Below are 23,119 nucleotides of genomic sequence, written 5' to 3' on the forward strand. Positions count from 1 at the left end.
TTGAGTCACATCGAATTTGTAATTGATAGATTTTAAGGCTTTACTACGGAATAATAACTACTAAGTAAAATATTTTATTTTATGTTGAATGTAACGTAACGTACCCTTTAGATCAAGAGCCCACGACGGCCAGACTCCTTTTTTTCTGCCTGTTTCCTGCCAAAGTAACCACAACCCAAACTTGATAGTCGCTGGTCGTTCTTATCTGTATAGGAGACATAATATACAGAGAAACTTTCAACTTTCCGAAAAAAAAGAAAGTCTGGCCGTCGTGGGCTCTTGGATTACTTGGTTGTAAATAAATCATACTACATAAAATAAATCATGCTATATAATATCGATTAAAGTATTTCGTGTTTTTTAAACTTCCAAAATATTATTGTCGTTTTCAATGCTATAGTCGAACCTGCTTCATTTGAGTCTTTCCAACGGGTTAATCACGTCATACGACCACTTTTTCAATGAAATAATTGAACAGTTTTTTTTTAATATTGAGAATTACATATGAATGTCAATAACTTAGATAAGAATATTATACATATTACATATTATGTTTTATACTTTAATATGAATAAATAAATATAAAATAGTAATTATGTATTATGATTGATAAATGATTTCTTTTTAAATATTTATAAATTACCATAATATTTTTAAATAATGTTCAAGGTTCTCTTTAATAGGGATCTGGGTGGCAATTTTATTCTCCGACGCCTACAATTCAATTGAGCTAAGTACTTATACCTATTTGCATACTGGTTATTTCCTGTGACATTGTCCGTGATTAATATACACTTTAACAACTATCTCAATGGAAATTTCAATGTCTTACTATTTACTAAACTAAATAAGCGGTATAGTTTATAGGGCTGCGCACCAAAGGAACGGAAACAAACGGGACCCTATTACTAAAGCTCCTCTGGCCGTCTGCATTCCACTAGGCTGTGTCTCATCAACCGTTTATAAATTTTTACAATTGATGGATTTCTGTCGCCGCTTTAACAACGAATATTAAAAGAGAATATAATAATTACATATTATTTAAGTTTACTGAGGGTTCTCTCATGCAATTTTCATGATTGTTGCCTTTTTATAGATAATGGCACAGAACTTTTCGTATCTGGTCCGACTCACACTTAGCCGGTTTTATTACGATTATAAATAAGTCGATATAAATGTTGGTAGAAGATTTTAATTAATTGAGATGTATGTTTTGCACGCTTGAAGCAATTTTGATATATCTTGCAATTTTGAATAAAAGCCAAAAAAGTCGGTAAATATAGATGCACTTCGTCAAATGTTATAATTATACTTGACGTACTCGAAAAACTAGGAAATGTTCTATAATTTTTCAATGTACGGCAGTTGCAGTATGGTTGCATAGATATTATAATATGAATTCAAATAATAAGTCTGTTCGTTTTCTGTTAAAAAAATATTTAATTATAATATTGTTACAATTAGTTTGTTTTGTACATGTTCGATGATTCGCTATAAAACCGAAAAAATAAATTGGGTGTTATTTTTAATTGTGTTCAATTTAAAATTGTTTTTACCATCCCTATTACTACAAATGTGAAGGTGTGGGTGTGTATGACGTCACGGTCGTCTGAATGAAGATCCTGAAACTGGAATATATATAGAAGAATATGCTCCACACTAACGCCTTGATAAATAATAAACTTAATGTAAGTATTTATACCAAAACCAAAAAGAGCAGGGGACTCTGTCTCTATGTTGGGGTGATCATCGCCGCCCTTTAAATAATCGCAATATCACTCGTATCGCACTGCGATTTAAATTTTATTATTTTTATTTTTTTCGATGCAACCTGAGAAAGTCGCTAAAACTATGTATTGATTATATAAACGACACACGAGAATACTTAAAAATGAAATTTATATAACCCGGCCAAAATCGATAAAATGATTTTTTATATAAAAAATCACAAGTTTTTAGGCGCTCTACCTACGATAGGTTATATATTGTTAATTTCTTTTTAATTTATATTATGCTCGCAATGCTTCTATGAAATAAGCTTAATAATTAGCGTTATATAACATACACATTACACATTCCAAAATCGCATATATAATTAATACTGAAACACAAACTGCTCTACAATTTTTTATTAAACAATTCCTTCCATTTTAGTATAAATTTGTAAACACACGCACGCATAAAATGCATAGAAAATTGAAATAATACCATTAATAAAATCCTTGGTGGTTTACCGAGCGGCAGTTGCTTGAGAATTAAGATACAGCAGATTTGCATTGTGTCGCGGAATATCAAGTCACTATATCAAGTTAGTTAGCGATTGAACGCTGGCGAGTCGAGTATTGCGCAAACGCATGCGAGAGAACACGTAACTGTAAGTAGATTCATTCGTAACTTTTCTGCTATGCGATTTTGTTGGCGTATTGCAAAATATTTGTATTAGTGATAGTGCGTAATTTTGTGGATTGTTAGAAGATAAGTTTTAATACGTGTTTTAATATTTTTTTTAAATATGTAGGTTGTTCAAGCAATTTATGTTAATTTATGGTCACTTTATCAAATAATTTTAATTTTATGTTACTACATTCATTAGAATGTATTTATTTTAGAATTCGTTGAATTTATTTTATATAATTTAATTCTTATATGTTTTATCAGTAATTTCTAGGAAAGAAAACATTTCAATTTTTATTTCAAGAAAATAGAGTTTAAATAAGAAAGTAAAATAAAAAATGTTTTACTTTTACTCCTACCGACTATAGGTACTACTTAGTAGAGATAATTATAATAGAAAGAAAAGACAGAAATATAGTTTGTTTAAGAAATCAAAAATAAAATAAAAATCTCTACTTTAGTATGAAAGTAGAGATAATTTTCAGAAATAGAGGAAATTAAAATAAACAGTCTCTACTATGGATAGAGATAATTTAAAGAACATAGAGTTTAATTAAGAAGTTAACTATCCATACTAATATTATAAATGCGAAAGTAACTCTGTCTGTCTGTCTGTTACTCAATCACGCCTTAACTACTGAACCAATTTGCATGAAATTTGGTAAAGAGATATTTTGATACCCGAGAAAGGACATAGGATAGGTTTTATCCCGGAAATCCTACGGGAACGGGTTTTTCTTGAAAAAGCGGGCGAAGCCGCGGGCGGAAAGCTAGTATGGAATATTTGTGATTTACCTGAATCCTAAATAATTTTACGGTAGTTAGCGCAATTATTTTTTGCTCATAATAAAGCTGCGTTGTAAATCTTGTCATTTCCGGAATTAAAAATAAGTTAGCGACTAGCAACGTGTAGCTTGTACTTATCTTAATTTAATAGATAAAATTTATTATATGTTTATTCCAATTTCAAGCATCAACAGCTCGACAAATTCGGATGGATTTAGGATAGATGGAATCGTGTAGAAGTGAGTCTTTTTTTTTGGAAGAAAAATGGATAGCAATTTTCTTGTCAACTGTGGTCTGCGATAAAAGGAGCAGATAGAATGTTATATTTTTTCTAAATATGCAACAGAGCCATTGCGATTTTTATAAAAATATTATAAGTATTCATTTTATTTATTTAAAATAACTATCATTTAAAAACTACTGAAAATATTATATTCTAGCTTCTAGTTTGACGCTTCTTATATGCTTCATAAAGTTAATATTTTTAGTAGGTATATGTACCTACACCAAAGGTTGAATGAATCAATCTTAAAAATCCAAAATGCGATATTATCAATAATCAACTTTCATCTTATGAGATAATAATATAAGAGCGATGTCGCTAATCGTATTTCATACAAAAACCATCATGTAATTTATATTTGTACACTTTAGATCTTCCACAAAAATAGACATCGACCCATTTCATTGAAATTTTATGACATTGATAATAGTTTTCAACAACTACTGAAACCGTGTATTGAGGCTAATAGGCCTATTGTGATTATCATATTATCACCTATATTACATACTTAATCGACTACAATTGGGTGTACGACACCCATGCTACCTTCACAAGTGTCAAATCAAGTGCGCCGCATAGAAACGCTCTCGAAAACCTCCCACAAGGGGAGTTATAACACCTCACTTACAGTTAATAAACAATTACATAAATTTTCCTATTGAACGGTACTTGTGTTCCTTGTCGTTCTTATACAACATATCCGTTTTAACTTTTCATGTAGGTAGGTACCTACATTGTAGTTTGTATTCACCGAAGATCTATTTATTTTGTCACACTCATTGACAAGTAGATACAAAGAACAATGAAAGCATTGAATGAACACGTAAAATACAAACTATGCGGGTGTATGCGGTGTCATAAAATCGTAATCGATATAGATATTTGAAAAGTTAATCCTATTTTTAGAAAATTTAAACACCAAAGTTTTTTTTATGCACCTATTAGTTCCGTATAATAATGAAATGTAAGATCTACTTTACTATGCTTAGATAATTAAACTGTATGGTGATTTAAACTTGACCTTATCATGAGATAATGTTACCCACCTGGGTTCACTGCAATTGCAATTATATTTTTTTAAGTATAGTAAAATATACATTGTAATACGAAGCGAAGAATGAACCCTAGTAGGTACACTAGGGAAGCGCGTACATTCTTAGACCGCATCTTAGCTTTCCATCAGGCGAGATTGTGGTCAAGCTTCCGGCTTCCCCTGTCCCCATTTAGAATAAAAAAAAGCACGTAACTGACGATATGTAGATATTATACCTAGAAATACACTCTAAAAACACAAGGGGAGGAGTCATTTGGAAAATAGAATATTGTCATGAATATACCAAATGATTTGGTATTAGAATATTGTCATAATAGACTAGAGTAGATAATTTTTGAAACAAAAAAAAAATCGCAGTCGGATGAAACTCATTAGAAAAGGAGGGGAATATGATAAAAATGTAAGGAAAAATAAATTACGGTCAATCCGAGTTCGGGAAGTGGGAGGGGGGAGCTTTTAAGAGAAAAAAATGGTCTCTCTCGATTTCCGACAAAACTACAAGTCCTACGGAATAAAGTTCAATCGCAAAGTTGTAGGTAATAAAAGGATCTATAACTTTTGTATTCACAATTTTTTCACATAACCTCAAAATTTAGGTGAAAAATTCAAAAAACCAAGTTTTTGGTTTTTTATTTTTATCTACTTCAAAATTTATTGTTTTTCTACGAAATTTGGTGGAAACTCATTTTATTATGTCCCAAATACACTGTAATTTATTTGATTGAAAATATTTATTTTTTCGCCTTATTTTGAATTAATACCAAAAAAACAACCTAATTTTCAATCGAAAAGTCACCCGTCAAAATATCAGCTTTTTTCAAAAACTTGGGGTGCCTTTTATTCATTGAAATCTCTACTTTCATATGGTGTAAAAAAAATAAACACCACCATAGTAAATGTTCTCAGGAAATGCATACAAACAGTGTGAAAATTAGCTTTTACTAAATCAAGCTCACTTCTCGAACTACCTGAAATGTTTATATCGACATCATTTTGCTTTTGAATATGCTGTAAAATATTAAACTTCGAACAGATAATTATTTTTCTTTTAGAATATTACCGAAAAGCCGATACAAGAGAAGATATAGAGTTCGAGAAGTGTGCCTGATTTAGTAAAAGCTCATTATCACACTGTTTGTATGCATTTCCTGAGAACATTTACTATGGTGGTGTTTATTTTTTTTTACACCATATAAAAGTAGAGATTTCAATGAATAAAAGGCACCCCAAGTTTTTGAAAAAAGCTGATATTTTGACGGGTGACTTTTCTATTGAAAATTAGGTTGTTTTTTTGGTATTAATTCAAAATAAGGCGAAAAAATAAATATTTTCAATCAAATAAATTACAGTGTATTTGGGACATAATAAAGTAAGTTTTCACCAAATTTCGTAGAAAAACAATAAATTTTGAAGTAGATAAAAATAAAAAACCAAAAACTTGGTTTTTTGAATTTTTCACCTAAATTTTGAGGTTATGTGAAAAAATTGTGAATACAAAAGTTATAGATCCTTTTATTACCTACAACTTTGCGATTGAATTTTTTTCCGTAGGACTTGTAGTTTTGTCGGAAATCGAGAGAGACCATTTTTTTCTCTTAAAAGCTCCCCCCTCCCACTTCCCGAACTCGGATTGACCGTAATTTATTTTTCCTTACATTTTTATCATATTCCCCTCCTTTTCTAATGAGTTTCATCCGACTGCGATTTTTTTTATCTTTTCATTATTTTTAAAGGCTTCTACCCCAGTCTATAATTATGAGGTACGGAAATGAAATTATATCTGGATATACTTAATGCTTGGATAATTGGATTAATAGAAACCTTATAAAAATTAAAAAATTACAGTCCGTTATTGCCCCATTCAATACATTCATGTACTGAACCTATTTTCAAATGTTATAAGTGAAACGAAATTAAATCGGCGTTAATAAATTTGTACTTGCTTTCTTAAAACTATGATTTGATCGAATTAAATTCATCAAAACAAAATCTCAATAAAGGCAGTCGAACTCCCGAAAGTTAAAAAAGGTTCACAAAATATTCCATATGTATTGATACCATATAGGAACCTACCTACAGTAATTACATATTAAAAGTAATATTGCACGTCATTACGGTTTGTTTTTTTCCTATGTTAATGTTAATTGCCAAAGTGCTTACATTTTTCTCATCATAATATCAGCCGATAATATTTATCATAGTACCTAGGTCAAAATACGATCTTTCTAAGAGATTTACTTAATTTAGATTGATGCTATGCTACATTGTGAAATATTCATTAATTATTATCAGTTATAATTATAAATCATATAACTATAGAACCCACAGCTAAATCCTTGGTTTATAAAATACCTTAAACTCATTCAAAGTTTCTAACATTAAATGTCGAATTAAATAAATTGCGATAAAATAACTCATTTAAAATGTATATTATTTTAAATAAATAGTGTTAGATAGATATTTTATTTTTATGATGGACTGTGTGAGCCATGAGTTTTATTTAGGTATTACGCTTAAAAACAGGAAAACGATATAGTTGCAGGTAGGCCAGGTACACACATTACACAAGGATTATTGTTTCACTTGGAATCTTTATGTATGTATAATTTTTCCCGTTTTAAATATTTTGAGATTTTGCTTAATAATAAAATACCAACTTATAACCTCGAGTTTCCGCCTGGATGACTCGTTATAGTAACAAACAAAAAACTTTATGTAGATACTCACGAATAATATAGTTTGCAACTGCTGAAAGAATTTACAAATATCGAAAATGTATACCTTTTAATTTTATCGTTACAATTGATAACATCCAAATCTTTATAAAAATCATACTAATCTCTGCTTTTCTGATAGCCAAAATAACGGTAGCTTAATGTCGATTAACCCTAGAGCTTTCATTGTCGATTTTGATAGGTATTCCTTTAACGAGTGATGCGTGCAGTATGCATAGGATACTCAAAAAGTATGTCCTCTAAACGGGGGTCATAGTACTATAGTCATATTATCAAAAATTGTATGCAGAGACCGTCCTTAAGATAAGGTCAGTATTGTAGTGGAATCTCAACGCTCTGCGAGCAAGAACACTGTCGAGTTTGAAGGCTAACCACTTGTGAAATGTTTGTACCAATGACATCAAATCATATTTGTTTACATATTATTTATTAGGCAGACGTAATAATGTGACGTTGCATTTAGTTTTTTACTATCTTCCTAGCTCGACTTTTACTGCATCTGGTTTTTTCCGACTTTTACTAGGTCTGCATCCTTCTTCCTCTTAATTAGGTGACTGTTTAAAAGTGAGATATTCTATTTATTATCTTCTGCAACGTGGAGAAAGAATACAGAATGCCCTCGTGAAAAAGTTATTATTTTTTAATTTGATACCACAAAAGTCGCCTTTTTTAAAACGACCTTTTAAAAATTCAGATAAAACTGTGCCTTATGCGTTTAATATGACTAAATATGAACTAAATATAGTTCTTTTAACTGCACCGACACATTCTTAGAAAACTGTTACAGACAATAATTATACGTTGTCCAGTACAAATTAACAGCTTAAACAACAGAAGAACCGCTGGAACAACAAACTACCTACCTATTATTGAACTGAGTATACCTACGTATAATTATGTAGATACCCTATATTTACCTACAAAGTATTGCTTATTTCTAGCCATATTTATTGTAACACATTGATTAATAATTTGACATAGGTAGGGCAATGATGTAGAACTCTTTAATAGACGTTCAAGTTTTTTAAGCCACTTCAAGTATTTCATGTGCTTGCTAATAACACAGAATACATAATGCTGTATTCTAGTTATAGTAATATTTTTAATTTTTATGTTCTAACTTAACTAAATTGACATACTTAATATCATATATTTTATAAACATAAAAATTTAATTATTTTGTTGTACACAATCTACACGCTCTCCTCATTGTAGTTAATGAAACAATAAGATAGTTTACAATAATAAAATACGGATTTTGTGACGTAGCCGGATTCAGCTTCGATGGTACCGGGATGAAAGTATACGTCCTAAATAATATATAAATGTATTAAACACAAAATAAATTAAAAACTCATTCACTAAATATCCGTATACAATTTCACCTTCATACTTCACCTTCGTACTTCACCAGCTGCTCACTAAGATGTCGCCGTTAAAAATAATTTTAATCAAAAAACTTACACCAAGATTTTTTAAAGTTGATATTTTTGATACGTCTTTAAAATTAAAGTCTCGTGTCTCAACTTAGGGGTATTGTTTTCGTATTCATTATTCAATAGGCACAGAAATTCCTACGATGTTTTATTGCTCTCGATAAAATATATACAAATAGCTATTTCTTCCAGACAACCGGTTGAAGGTTGTATGGGGAGAATTTAAGTAATTTAAGTAAAGCCTAATATTGGAATTGGACCCTAAATTGCCTCGATAATTGTGATGTGTATAGGCTTGAAGGGGCAATTTAGAGAAAAACTAAAATATAATTTGGAAAATCCAAAAGTGCACGCCTCATAATTTTTTTTTAGTAAATATTTATTAATTATTATTTTTGTTTATTTAATAACAATTAAACCACATCGAATCAGACCCTGAAAAATGAAAGGGTTCTATTCCTGAGCATACTCAAGCGTAAGAGAAAAAAAAAGACTCGATTAGTAAAGTAGGTATTTCGGTCGCTATCGTGTTAACAAGAAAAAGGATCCGCACATACAGACACACGGACGTCCAAGACAGAACTTTTTTAAACTGTTTTTTAACTAGTTTAAATAACAAAAATGACATCAAAAATATCATGAACGTTAAAAATAGTGTTTTTTCTTAATATGTGTGTGTATGTATTATCTTACAAGTGCAATGTATGATACATAAAGACATTTTAAGTTTGAAAAATCAGATGTTTTGCGCGAAGTGACAGTAGTACCCACCTCAACGCTTCGCTTATGAGGCGTGCAATTGCTCCGAACGCCGTGCAACCGAGATTGTTCCTATATTGCCTCTGCGGCAGGTAGGGAGTAGCCGGCTTAAAGGACAATCATTATGGATAGGATCTCGAAGAAGTACACTTTTTCCAGTTAAAACTATGAAACACTGCATTTGAGCCAATTTCAGCATATAATTATTTATGTCAGATATTTTGTCCTATAATTTGTCACTATAATAACCGCTATATCAAACAAACAAACAAACAGCTATATGGTAGCGCACACTAATTCATTCATACTGCAATACTTCCTGCCTAGCTGACGAAGCCATTGTAGTAGACCTGCAGAATATACTCATGTCCATATAATAACCGTATTTTTCTACCGCAATTTTACTATTGCGCCAATTGTGATGACATTGTTGACTCTACATGAGTTATTGATACATCTTCTCAATAAACCCGGTGCCGTCTATGAGCTAGTTAAATCTATATCCATTTTTGTCGGGCGGAAAATGCTCTTACATATTTTTCAAAGGTTTAAAAGTTTAACCTTGTAGATACCTAATTCTAATAGTGATAAGATGAAGGTCGCATTATTTTACTTCAGAGATGAGATTATAAATGTTTATGACCTAAATGTACCTAACTTCTAACACATTTTATTCCTGTGCATGTTATTGTTCCAACTATTTTCTCTATAGCTATTTTTCTTCAGAGTATCAACAAAACGCTTGACATATTTGTCGAGTGTCGATAGCACAACGTGTCGTACAATGGTATTTGAATTTGATCTCAATGAAATCAAAGTATGTACTTATCTTTTGAATATGGCATGAGACTTTCTGATTTAAAACGGTGAAAACACGTTTATTTCTATGTTCTCTGTAATTAGTAAACAATGTAATAAACATTTATTCACTGATATCTTCTATATTATAAAGCTGAACAGTTTGTTTGTTTGAACGCGCTAATGACAGGAACTACTTACTGGTCCGATTAAAAAAATCGGTGTTAGCTAACCCATTTATCGAGGAAGGCTATATTATCACGCTAATACCAATGTCAACGGGATACAGCCTGCTGTATTTCATTTACACAGATTCACACATTTGTTGATTTATTAGCCGCTTACTGACTGAGCGAGCGACAATGTTTGGCTATGGCCGCGGCAGGCCCGGGCGAGGCAGCGCGTGGGTTTGCCTCGGGCGAGGCTCGTCTTGACCGACCGAGGATTTGCCTCACGCGACTGCCTCACGAGGCTGCTCGCTCAGTCAGTACGCGGCTATTTCATTTCACTCGGAAAATAAGTGTAAAAAACAACTGAATAAAAATATATTCTTTTTTCAATCACGTTTATTTGAATTAAGGCTGCAGTCTAGCAAAATTGCGTTTTCAACAAGTTATTTGACAATTTTTTCCCGGCTAATGAAATGATAAACTGAATTTTTTTTTCTTGTTTATCAATTAGTGTTATATACGCAATGCGCGTGAATTTTTTCACATTTGTAAAGTTACTTTATGTTACCTTAATCAGGCCTTCAAGATAAGTCTCTTTCCCCCAAAGACATTTCGAGCTAAGTTTGTGCACTCACTACGTTGCAACCGATTACAATTTACACAATCTGATCAGCACATTATTATCCTTATATAGTCGTTATTAAAAACTGCTGAATACAATTGCCGAAAAACTTATGATTTTCCTAATTAGAACGTTATAAATTCATTAAATTTCCCATTTTTTGCCGTACAAAATCTATTGATAAATACTGCTAAAAGTTATTGTTTCCATTAATTTATTCGAGTTGGTTGAAGACCAATGAGTATTAATCCTTTAAAAAATTTTTTTTTGAATTTTGATAATTCTTTAAATATTAAAAAAATATTTAAAATAATTAGGAAAAATCATAGCGAATTTCTTTAGTCGCGCTCCTTGGGCCGGAGCGTTCTGACGTGTGCTCTACGCTCGATTTTCCTTCATACCGAAGTGAAAGTTGCTCTACTTCATTAAATTTAATATTTTTGTTAATTGATTATTTTTATCTTAGTTTTGTGCAAATATTCGTATTTTTAAACATTTGATTTCGATATGGAAAATAAACGAAAAAAATATGCGTGTAACTATGTACTTACTAGAAAAAAAATTATCTTCGAACATAAAGTTAATGAAACCAAATACATTACAAAGGTGATTGGCAACAATTTCTTTATTTTACGGGGTTTCAGTAAAGGGATGAATGTTTCTTTTAAACTAAAGTAAGCTCATAAATTTTCTTATAATATATATTTTTTTTGAAGTTCCAAAAATGTTTATTTTTCGTTTGAGAAATACGAAATATATTTAATTATATTGAGAACTTGAACTTGGGACATACGGGGAAAATGATTTGTTTACTCCAAAATTCCAAATATGTCGAGGTGTTTTTTTTTTCTTCTAGTCATTTTAAACGTAGCGGCATGTTGTTTGATTATTAATTTTGTAACTTAAATACAGGATGTTGGTTTTATATTTTGATCTTACAGACGCGCTGACAAATTTAGTCCACCATTTCTAGTTTAGTCCACCAACTCTAAGTACCAATATTAAAACGAATGGATTATCATCACATCATAAAAACTCAGATGTAATGGAAGATCGCAATAACATAGAAAATTCAATGGGTGTTGAACTAAACAAACACAAGTAACAAGTAAAAAGAGCAACTATGGAGTTTCTTGCCGATTCTTCTCCGTAGATACTGCTTTCCGAATCGGTGGTAAATGTTAAAAATATGTACCTAATGACGTTTCAAAAGTGCTTCTAGAAGAAGTCTAATTGAATAAATAAATGTTTGAGTTTGAGTTTTGAGTTTAACAGAGACGCGAAGAATAAAAAAAGAGGACAAAAACGATAATTCGTTGATGCTTTCCCTTTTCGACGTATTGTTAGGGTACATCACCAATCTGCAAAAAACAAAACTGATGATTCCCAATTGCTGATTAAAAATGAAAAACAAATAATCGACAACAGTGGTGAAAATTTGCTGATCACAATGAAACATCCTTCAGTGGTAGCAGATTTACTCATTTAAAATGTATCGGTGAACAGCGTAAAGGAGAGGAGGACAGGAAAACATTATGAATGTGGATGGTGGATTGTATACAGGGTGTAATCGATAAGTATGTGCAGGCGATTATGACGTTATTATTGCAGGTATCAAAAAACTTAAAACTGATATCGAAATTACTTTACCTAATGAGCAAAATGACAATAATAACTTTTTAAAAGTATAACGAGAAAAATTTACTTTATACACTCCCATATCAAGAAGGGAAAATGGGACTAGTAGAAGTTAAATGTCTAATTCCGGCAAAAGAGATGAATGCGGAAGATGCGGTTAAAAATAAAAAATTTAATATTTGAAATACAATGCAAAAAAATCACATTTTTGTCATAGATAAGAATCATGACTATTTTTCCAAATTCAGGGACAACTAAACGTTGCAGAAGCAGAAGTCTGCTTATTTGCTGTTTGGACTGGAGTGAATCATTCGTTAAAAATAGAATATATAAGTTTAGGCAAAAAAAATAAAATGATGGACCATTATCAAGATTTTACATAAATTGCCTACTGTCAGAATTGATTGATTGAAAAAAGAAAAGAAAAATCCAGTGCAACCGATAAAGCATCAGAATGCTAGCAAAACATTTATTAGGTTTATCCATATAAATATATATATTATACATAATATAATAAATTCGTAGAAGGGTCAATTCTGTACTTTGAAAATATGTATTTAAAAAATAAATAGCAGTGTTACTGGATCGATACCAAACACAAATATGTGATTAAAAAAATTTTTGTCTGTCTGTCTGTCTGTATGTGAAGGCATCACGTGAAAACTAATGGTTCGATTTCAATGAAACTTGGTATAATTATACCGTATTATCCTGGGCATAAAATGGAATACTTTTTATCCTGGAAAAATACGAAGAAAAAAAATAAATCTTAATTTTTCAGTTTTATCCATAGACGTTGTTCTGTAGAACCGCGAACACACGTTGCGTTACCCGCAGTGGATTCAGCGATGTAACCTGTAGCGCCAAAAGTCGGATTTGGCTTGAACCGTTTGCGGCACACGCGGGCCGCACGACACCACGCCTCCTCGACTCCTATATAAGGACGGCGTTCCGCGCGATGCATATATGTAATTTATGAATTTTGATGCGAGCGGACGTGTTAACATTACATTTTTTTTTATTTTATACAAAATTTGTTTATCCGTTTTATTAGTTAAACTGAACAACTTTCACTAAGAAACTTAGGTCGAAAAAAATGTATAGAGTTATGCATTTGAAGATATCAATAGAACGTATTCGCAAATTTTGTGTACTGATTAAAAAAAATCACCTGGTGTAATTTTCACGAAAATTGTTTCAAATTGTCATGTCTGGTACTTATTACGAATATTAAATTATGCATACGAATGATTTAATTTTTAAAAATTAAGTGGAGCAACTTTCCCATAGTACATTTGTATTATTTACATATAGGATGACAGGATGCATTTGTTTGCACTACTAGACCAAGCCCTTAAGACCGGTTTAAATTGATTAAAAGTGGTTATGCGTTAAGATTATAATATTATTAAAGTTGATTTTTCTTAATGCTCTTAATATTATAGATAATCTTATCTCATGTCGTATATAGGTATATAATCTGTGAAGTCTGAATTACCACATCTTTTATCTTTTACTGAGATTTTATAACATATATTTTACTATTTTAAGATATGATAAGGAATTAAAATTATTTTGTATAGGGTCAACCGGGGCAAATGCAACTAAAAAATAACAAGTTTCAAGTTTGATCGGTTGCAGTTATCTCCTTTTATATTTGGTCATTTATTTGACCCATTTAGTGATTTTTGTATTTATTCAAGATTATTTTAAACTAATCAAGCAATACAGTAGTCTTATAAATAACTGGTAGTGAGAATATTTCCTAAAATTGGTAGAAAAAGTTACATTAACCCCTAGTCGGGGGTAAATGCAACTAACTGCCATAGCTCTTCTTCTATTTCATATAAAACAACGAATATAGAATATATTTATGAGATTTCATGTTATTCATAGGATTTTGAACTGGATTACCGTGTAGCAAGGACGAGTTTTCAGGCAAAATCTTATTTTTCTGATTGTGGGGCAAATGCAACTATTTGTTAGAGAATTAGTGTGGGGAATGCAAAAAACTTATTCATCGATATATTTTTATTATTCTATATATATATACAATAACGTTATCAATACAATAACGTTGCGATCGTAGATGGCGCCGCATTATTTAGAGGAAAAACTCATGTACCTACTTTGATTTACCACTTTAAATCGCAACAAAAAAAAATAACAGTGTACTACCTACTAAGTCAATTTTAGTTTTTGGTCAGAACAAATAATATTCTTTGTGTTAAATATTGTTAAAAACGTAAACCAAACAAAATACGTTTATAAGTTAATCAACCGTTTACTAAAAATTACTTGAACAATCACAGAACTATCCTACCTATCGTTTTTAGTTACTTATATTCTTTAACCACGCTTTATCTAATTTGAATTTTACTTATGAACCCGTCTCTGGGTATAATATCGAAGAAATAATCGATGGTTCTTCTTTAATTAATCATAAAGAAAGTATATTTTGACTACCAAGAAGGATACATAATAAAAATATCGACACTGTCACATCACTAGTGTTTTTAGTTTCATACAAAAATATAAGGGGCTATTGTAACTAACCTCACAGTTGCAATAACCCCACAGTGAAATTTTCATGAGGCAATTGTAACTGCATCAATAACACAAAATAGAGTCAACTAACGCACTAAAAATATAAATGAAATAAGCTTAACGGCTTGTGATAATCGTGTCCAATCAAAAACACCTGCAAAAAATCACTCCTAAACAATTTTTTTGTCTGCAAAACTCGACACCTGTTTTTACGCACACCAACTTCAAAATAGCGGTTTGACACAATGGCCTATCAATCAAATAGTTTTCATCGTAGGGGCACCATCTATTACTTGTAAGATTTATTAGTCGTTGAGTTATTGAATCATAGGTGGCGATTTATTACAACAACTCTAATAAATTAGTTATGATAACTAGTTGCCATAGCCCCATAGTTGCATTTGCCCCGGTTGACCCTACCTACATATACCTACATACCTACGTAATCTACGTATAGTAATAATAGTCGATTGCATAAAAGGTACGAGAAGCAAAAACTTTTTACAGCTTTTTACGACAATTGTAATTACTGAAGACATGATATTGTTTTGTACCTGTTTATACAGTTCAAATAAACTGTTTGCACCTCTTTCCCCGTCCGATTAGGGCCCTTCTGGCCTCCTCCACTCAAGCGACAGCTCAAGCCGAGGTTCGTGGTCCCCGTCAAGGGGGGACGCCCTTGTGCATGTCGCTACCAGGGTGAACCTTCAGTTCACCCCCGCGTCCGCGTTAAAATGTAGAAGCCCTTCTGGCTAACATTGAGAGACACCACACAAAAAAAAAAAAAAAAGCACCTCTTTCATAATTATAGAAGAAAACTTTCCATGCAATTTTTTAATGTTATGTTTATTGTATCGATGTTTAGAATGAAGCCACGCGTTAGAGGATCTAAATCCTAAACAATGATCAATAAAATAAAATGATACGTGATCTGCGTACGATCACTTCATGTCATATAATACACCATTTAATTTCTATTTTCCTCTAACAATCACGCATATAACTAACTTTTCAAGGCTTTATGTCAACAATCTCATCATGTACATAATAAATACAGGATACAGGTGTTTATCACGTTTTTACACATTAAAAATACTAAATTAATAAAAAGTAACAACATTAAATTAAAAAGGTTATTTCGTTGTATAAAGAGTAAAATGAATTAAATTTAATGTAGTTTATATGAGAACTTTTTGTGTATAATATAGATAATATTATTATAGTTCATATCAGCTACTGTAAAAATGGGAGTTGGAAAATCCTAAGATTTTTTTGTTAAATAAATCACAAATAATATTTTTCTCTTTTTATGTTAGAGCAAGCAAAGGGGCAAGTGGGCCACCTGATGTTAAGTGGTGACCACCCCCCATAAACTCTGTAGTGTTATAGTGTTTTGCCGTTTTGCCGGCCTTTTAATAATAAGTAGGTACGCTCTTTTCTTGAAGGCCCCAATGTCGTAATATTTAAGAAATTAAATAAAATCTTTCTTACTAAGTTATATAATAATGCTTATCGACATTCCAAAACAGCCTCCATGTTAGCAGAGCGTATATAATAAAATTCGATTGAGTGCATATCACAAATTCTTGCCAACGAATCGTAAAAAAATAATCATGATTTTCCACAACCTAAACGACTATACCAATCATAATATAATATTGTATGTACCTAAATATAATATATTTTTTTTATCTGATTAATAATATACATTAATATAAAATTCGTGTCACAATGTTAGTTACCATACTCCTCCAAAACGGCTGGACCGATTCTCATCAAATTTTAAAATTGTGTACCTGTTGTTATGTGTTTTGATTGTAAGGACCTAGCTACTTCCATAACATTATCTATAACATATTTTCTAACTTCATCCTTATACATATGTATTAATTTTGCTTCGGTTTCGGTTACGTCATTTTTGTTAAACGTGCTTTAAATGTGCTTAAAGTATTAGTTATGCACATACTTAATTAAAATTAAATAAAAAAATCTGTAGTTTTCCTATACTTAATACGGATTTGTTTTTAAAATGTTCCTTGATATTTTAGCAAATTTACATTCACGTTTTTCGTGTAGAAAAAAATTAAATTAATTATATCTTTAAAATAATAACTAGGTAGTTAGTTAGTTATATATTTTTATCAAGATTTAATTTTGAACATTGAATAAATTTCCATAGCAGGGGTTTCCCGACCTTAACCTCTTATTAATTGTACCATTACAAGGATCTAAGTGGTGACATATAAGTTTTTACCTTATAGAACAAGATATTTACATCGCAAAATTATTTCTATAAACATAATATGGTTTTGAATTTTATACCTAAGGAAATAAAATTGCAAATAGGAATAAATTAGAAAATAAAAGTTAAAAACACGTTTGACTACGTGACGATATTGCCAAATTCCAAAATTTTACAGTTATATCCAAAAGGTCGCCAAACGCTACGTTAAAAAACACTTAGTTATGATACTAATAATAAAATATGTGTGCGTGTACTAGTGTACACACGTAAGAAGTGAAACTTCTTTATGACCTTATTTTCAAAAAATAATTTACTTTAAGCAACTTTACAGATGGCGCGTAACGGAAAAATGTCACGCGTAACGGAAAAATGTTACACTAAATTTTTTACCAACCCCGATAAAGAAGTTTCACTTCAAAAAAAAGTTTAATGCTTCTTATAACTACATTGAAAGCAAACAGGTCCATTGAATGAGTCCCTCCAAGGGGGGTCTAGAGTGCGTGAGTTAGTAACGTAAGATGTTTCTTCGGAAACATGTCAAGAGTCCCTAGGTAATAAACATACTAAAACCCCGGGACACTAGGAGGAGCCCCGGAGTGGGAGGAGGGGGGAAATGGGTCCATTTTTTCGTTTTTCGCTTAAATCTAAAAAACGGTACATGTTAGAGAAAAACTTTCAAGGAAAAGTTGAAAGGCCATAAAATTATCTACAAGTTGTACCTCAATCATTTTTTCCTATATCCTACCGTTTCTGAGTTATACGCAGTAAAAAATGATTTTGGCTCAAACAATTTCCCCATACTACACATCAATCGATCAAAAAATATTTCTTTCTTCCAAAAAACTCAAACGTGCAACTTGTGACCGGTACTGATAGATTGCTCATAATTAGGTCTATAATTGGTAAAATAAACACATTCCTCCATGGAAGCCTATAGGAGGAATCGATTGTCAAAATATTATATTAGGGTAGTTTGAGTTACTGAACTTAATCTTTTTATTTTTTTCTTCCAAAAAACTCAAAAGTGCAACTTATGACCGGTACAGATAGATTGCTCATAATTAGGTCTATCATTGATAAAAATACTAGATTCCACCACGGAGGCGTTTACGGGGAATTGAATTTTATTAGGGTAGTTACGATACTTGAACTTTTTATTTTTTTTCTTCGAAAAAACTCAAATGTGCAACTTGTGACAGACACCGATAGATTGCTCATAATTAGGTCTATCATTGATAAAAAAACCAGATTCCACCATGGAGGCGTTTAGGAGGTATTGAATTTTATTAGGGTAGTTACGATACTTGAACTTTTTAACTAACTACACTAATAAAATTCAATTCCCCGTAAACGCCTCCATGGTGGAATCTGGTTTTTTTTATCAATGATAGACCTAATTATGAGCAATCTATCGGTACCGGTCACAAGTTGCACTTTTGAGTTTTTTGGAAGAAAAAAAATAAAAAGTTCAAGTATCGTAACTACCCTAATAAAATTCAATTCCCCGTAAACGCCTCCGTGGTGGAATCTAGTATTTTTATCAATGATAGACCTAATTATGAGCAATCTATCTGTAATGGTCACAAGTTGCACTTTTGAGTTTTTTGGAAGAAAAAAATAAAAAGATCAAGTTCAGTAACTCAAACTGCCCTAATATAATATTTTGACAATCGATTCCTCCTAAAGGCTTCCATGGAGGAATGTGTTTATTTTACCAATTATAGACCTAATTAAGAGCAATCTATCAGTACTGGTCACAAGTTGCACTTTTGAGTTTTTTGGAAGAAAAAAATAAAAAGATCAAGTTCAGTAACTCAAACTACCCTAATATAATATTTTAACAATCGATTCCTCCTAAAGGCTTCCATGGAGGAATGTGTTTATTTTACTATTTATAGACCTAATTAAGAGTAATCTATCAGTACCGGTCACAAGTTGCACTTTTGAGTTTTTTGGAAGAAAAAAATAAAAAGATCAAGTTCAGTAACTACCCTAATCAAAATTCAATTCCCCGTAAACGCCTCCGACGTGGAATCTGGTATTTTTATCAATGATAGACCTAATTATGAGCAATCTATCTGTACCGGTCACAAGTTGCACTTTTGAGTTTTTTGGAAGAAAAAAATAAAAAGATCAAGTTCAGTGACTCAAACTACCCTAATATAATATTTTGACAATCGATTCCTCCTAAAGGCTTCCATGGAGGAATGTGTTTATTTTACCAATTATAGACCTTATTATGAGCAATCTATCAGTACCGGTCACAAGTTGCATATTTGAGTTTTTTTGGAAGAAAGAAATATTTTTTGATCGATTGATGTGTAGTATGGGGAAATTGTTTGAGCGAAAATCATTTTTTACTGCGTATAACTCAGAAACGGTAGGATATAGGAAAAAATGATCTAGGTACAACTTGTAGATAATTTTATGGCCTTTCAACTTTTCCTTGAAAGTTTTTCTCTAACATGTACCGTTTTTTAGATTTAAGCGAAAAATGAAAAAATGGTCCCATTTCCCCCCTCCCCCCACTCCGGGGCTCCTCCCAGTGTCCCGGGGTTTTAGTATGTTTATTACCTAGGGACTCTTGACATGTTTCCGAAAAAACATCTTACGTTACTAACTCACGCACTCTAGAACTTTTTATTCAATGGTAGATATTATTATCTTTTCTACATTTCAAAGGTAATCAATTCGTCACATATGAAATTACGACATTGTTTCGTTTCTGACTTTGTTTATTTTAACGCTGTGATTGGAATTGAAATAACTAAGTACTAAATTTCAATAAGTCTTCTACACTGACAACGAAAACAAAGATTTTATAGAATAAAGAGTTTTCCGTTTCCTCGTTTTTCGAAAAAAATACCTACCTATGTGAAATGTGAATATACACAAACAATGATACTATTTTTTAGTGTTATCTTAATTGTAATGAACGTAGACTTAAAAAAAATAAGTAGGTTTAACACCAACCTTAAAACACAAAATGCTTATTTTATAATATTACCTGAATAAAAAAAAAGTTGACATGCGGCCTACATTTAGTTGGTAATGCGCGGGAAAATATTCTCAACACTTTAACTAGCTATAAAATAAAATTACAGTACTAATGTTAGTCATTTAATTGCAATTACCGGTATCGTATGACATGGCAACATGGATAATAGCGTAGTTTTTAACCGACTTCCAAAAAAACGAGGAGGTTATCAATTCGGCCGGTATATTTGAAGTGAAACTTCTTTATCGGGGTTGGACAAAAATTTGGTGTAACATTTTTGCGTTACGCCGTACGCGTGACATTTTTGCGTTACGCCGTACGCGAGACATTTTTGCGTTACGCCATACTCGTGAAATTTTTAAGGTCATAAAGAAGTTTCACTTCTTACGTGTGTACTCTAGTACACGCATACATTTTTTATTTTTTTTTATGTATGTACAGTGATTACTCCTAGGTTTCTTAACCGATTTACGTGATTCTTTTTTTGTTCGATGCGGGATAGTGCGAATTGGTCCCATAAAAATTTTATTCGGATAGGCCTAGTAGTTTTTATTTTATGAGCATTTTTGTATGTACTCGATGACTTAGTTGAAATGTAGCAAGTAACTTTGATTCACTTCCCGGTAACTGATTGAGCTGAAATTTTGTATAAGTATGTAAATTGGATAGCGATGAAACATTTTCCTGACATAGAGCTGATTTGATGATGGAATCGGAAGGTGGCCATAGGATTAACTCAGTAATATATTGACTCAATTTTATCGAGATTGGGCTCGTTTGAATCGTGTTGAAAATTACACTAAAAAGTATAAAATAAAAATAACTGCGTTAAAAACAACCGACTTCAAAAACAGAAAAGTAAAAAATAAAAAAGATTTGATATTATTAATTACTACATATTATTTAGATATACTATAATATATTACTATATTATTATAATATCTCAGAAAAATATCGTCTAAATGTAGCTAGATAGTGTTATTTTAAATTTTTAATGACCCTGATATGTACCGTTATTATGCAGAAGTTTCATCATCTAGTCCGTTTGTTATTTCATTGATTTTACTTACTTGTACTATTTTTACACTCATACATTATCATAGAGTTCTTTGTGAAGTGTCCAAATCTGTAATTCATTCGAATATTTCAATACAAAGTAAACAATGTATTTTATTGTGGCAGTAGATATTGCAATAGACATTATTTTTCGAATGGCATGTTTTTCAAATCAATAACACAACAAACTGATCACATGCTTTGATTTAGTTAAAAAACAAATAGAAGGTACAGACTCCAGACCAACAGCAATATATTTATCGATTAAGCGGTCAATCACAGTCGCATTTCGGACCTATAGAGCGCAGACTAAAAAATCGAAGACATAATAAAAACGTGGGTAATGCAAATCACCCATTGTAGTCATTGTGAGCGGTAATGTGTTTAAATGGAGGAAATGACCACTCATCATATCACAGGGCCGTGGAGATTCGTCCTGCGCATGTACTTACTTCTTATCAACATAAATCTTACGCTCGAATGCAATTACGAATGCATGACACGCGAATGCTGCTTTACCGCGATTATTTTTTAAAGATAAAACGTTGCAGTGATATTTTGTAACATGAAAATGTTGGTATTACCGTAGATACTGTTATTAGCGTTAGCTACTATTAGGTATTCTGTGCTACGAGTATAATGCTATAGGTACTATTTTTTTTATGTCAGAGCAAGCAAAGGAGCAGATGGGCCACCTGATGTTAAGTGGTCACCACCGCCCATAAACACCTGTAACACTTCTAGTGTATTCTATGTATTCTTTGCCGGCCTTTTATGGACAAATAAGCTTTTTTCTTGAAGGCCCCAATGTCGTAGTTGTTCGGGAACACCGCAGGTGGCAGCTCTTGCGAACTATAAAGACATCAGACAGTCAATCTTAATCTAACCGTCTGCTTAAAGAGCAAAGCTGCATTAAGCATTGAAATCTTCGATCAACGATATTGAGAGAAATAATAAAAGAATCTTAATGTATGATGCACCTTGGTAGGTCAGGAGCTCGATAAAATATTCCTATTTATAATGTATATATTCTACTAATATTATAAATGCGAAAGTAAGTGTGAGGATGGATGTATGTGCATGAGTGTATGTTTGTTACTCTTTCACGCAAATAATACTGAACCGATTACAATGAAATTTAGCCCACAACTTGGATAGGATAGGATAGGATAGAACACATAGGATAGGCGTTATTCCGGAAATCCTACGGGAACGGGAACTATGCGGGTTTTTCTTTGAAAACGCGGGCGAAGCCGCGGGCGGAAAGATAGTTTAATTGTATAAAGATAAATTATCTTAATTCTTAACATTTCTCGCATGATCACTCGAATCGCAAATATTTCAACGCAATATTTCATGCGTACAAAATCAATAGCGGATAAAACATGGATATGCCCCACTTTTATTTACCGGAAGTTTACGTTTTTTCAGATGAAGTCGACGGAAAAAGTGAAGGTGAGCCACATCAGCGGCAGCGCGGTGTCTCTTGGAGACAGGTAGGCATAGTTGCTTACTTCCTAATGCTTATAGTAAAAAATAATTTATTGTAATACAATCATTCTTCCATAAAAATAATATTGATTATTTAGGTAATTGCA

The 23,119-nt window shown here is 31.7% G+C and overlaps 1 protein-coding gene across 1 annotated transcript in view; it reads left to right on the forward strand.

The window, feature by feature from the left end:
* Window positions 1–2,239: 2,239 nt before the first annotated feature.
* Window positions 2,240–23,119, forward strand: part of LOC149491527 (proton-coupled amino acid transporter-like protein acs) — a 35,224-nt gene continuing 14,344 nt past the window's right edge. The window contains exons 1-2 of the mRNA XM_089697888.1: window positions 2,240–2,374; window positions 22,953–23,017. Of these exons, the coding sequence (XP_089554014.1) occupies window positions 22,953–23,017 (65 nt within the window). The 5' untranslated portion in view covers window positions 2,240–2,374. The remainder of the gene's footprint in view (window positions 2,375–22,952; window positions 23,018–23,119) is intronic.

Source organism: Colias philodice, chromosome 1 (genome assembly GCF_061535455.1).
Source record: "Colias philodice isolate Cphi_HAF_F1 chromosome 1, ilColPhil1 Martin Lab GWU primary, whole genome shotgun sequence".
Classification (NCBI taxonomy): Eukaryota; Metazoa; Arthropoda; class Insecta; order Lepidoptera; family Pieridae; genus Colias; species Colias philodice.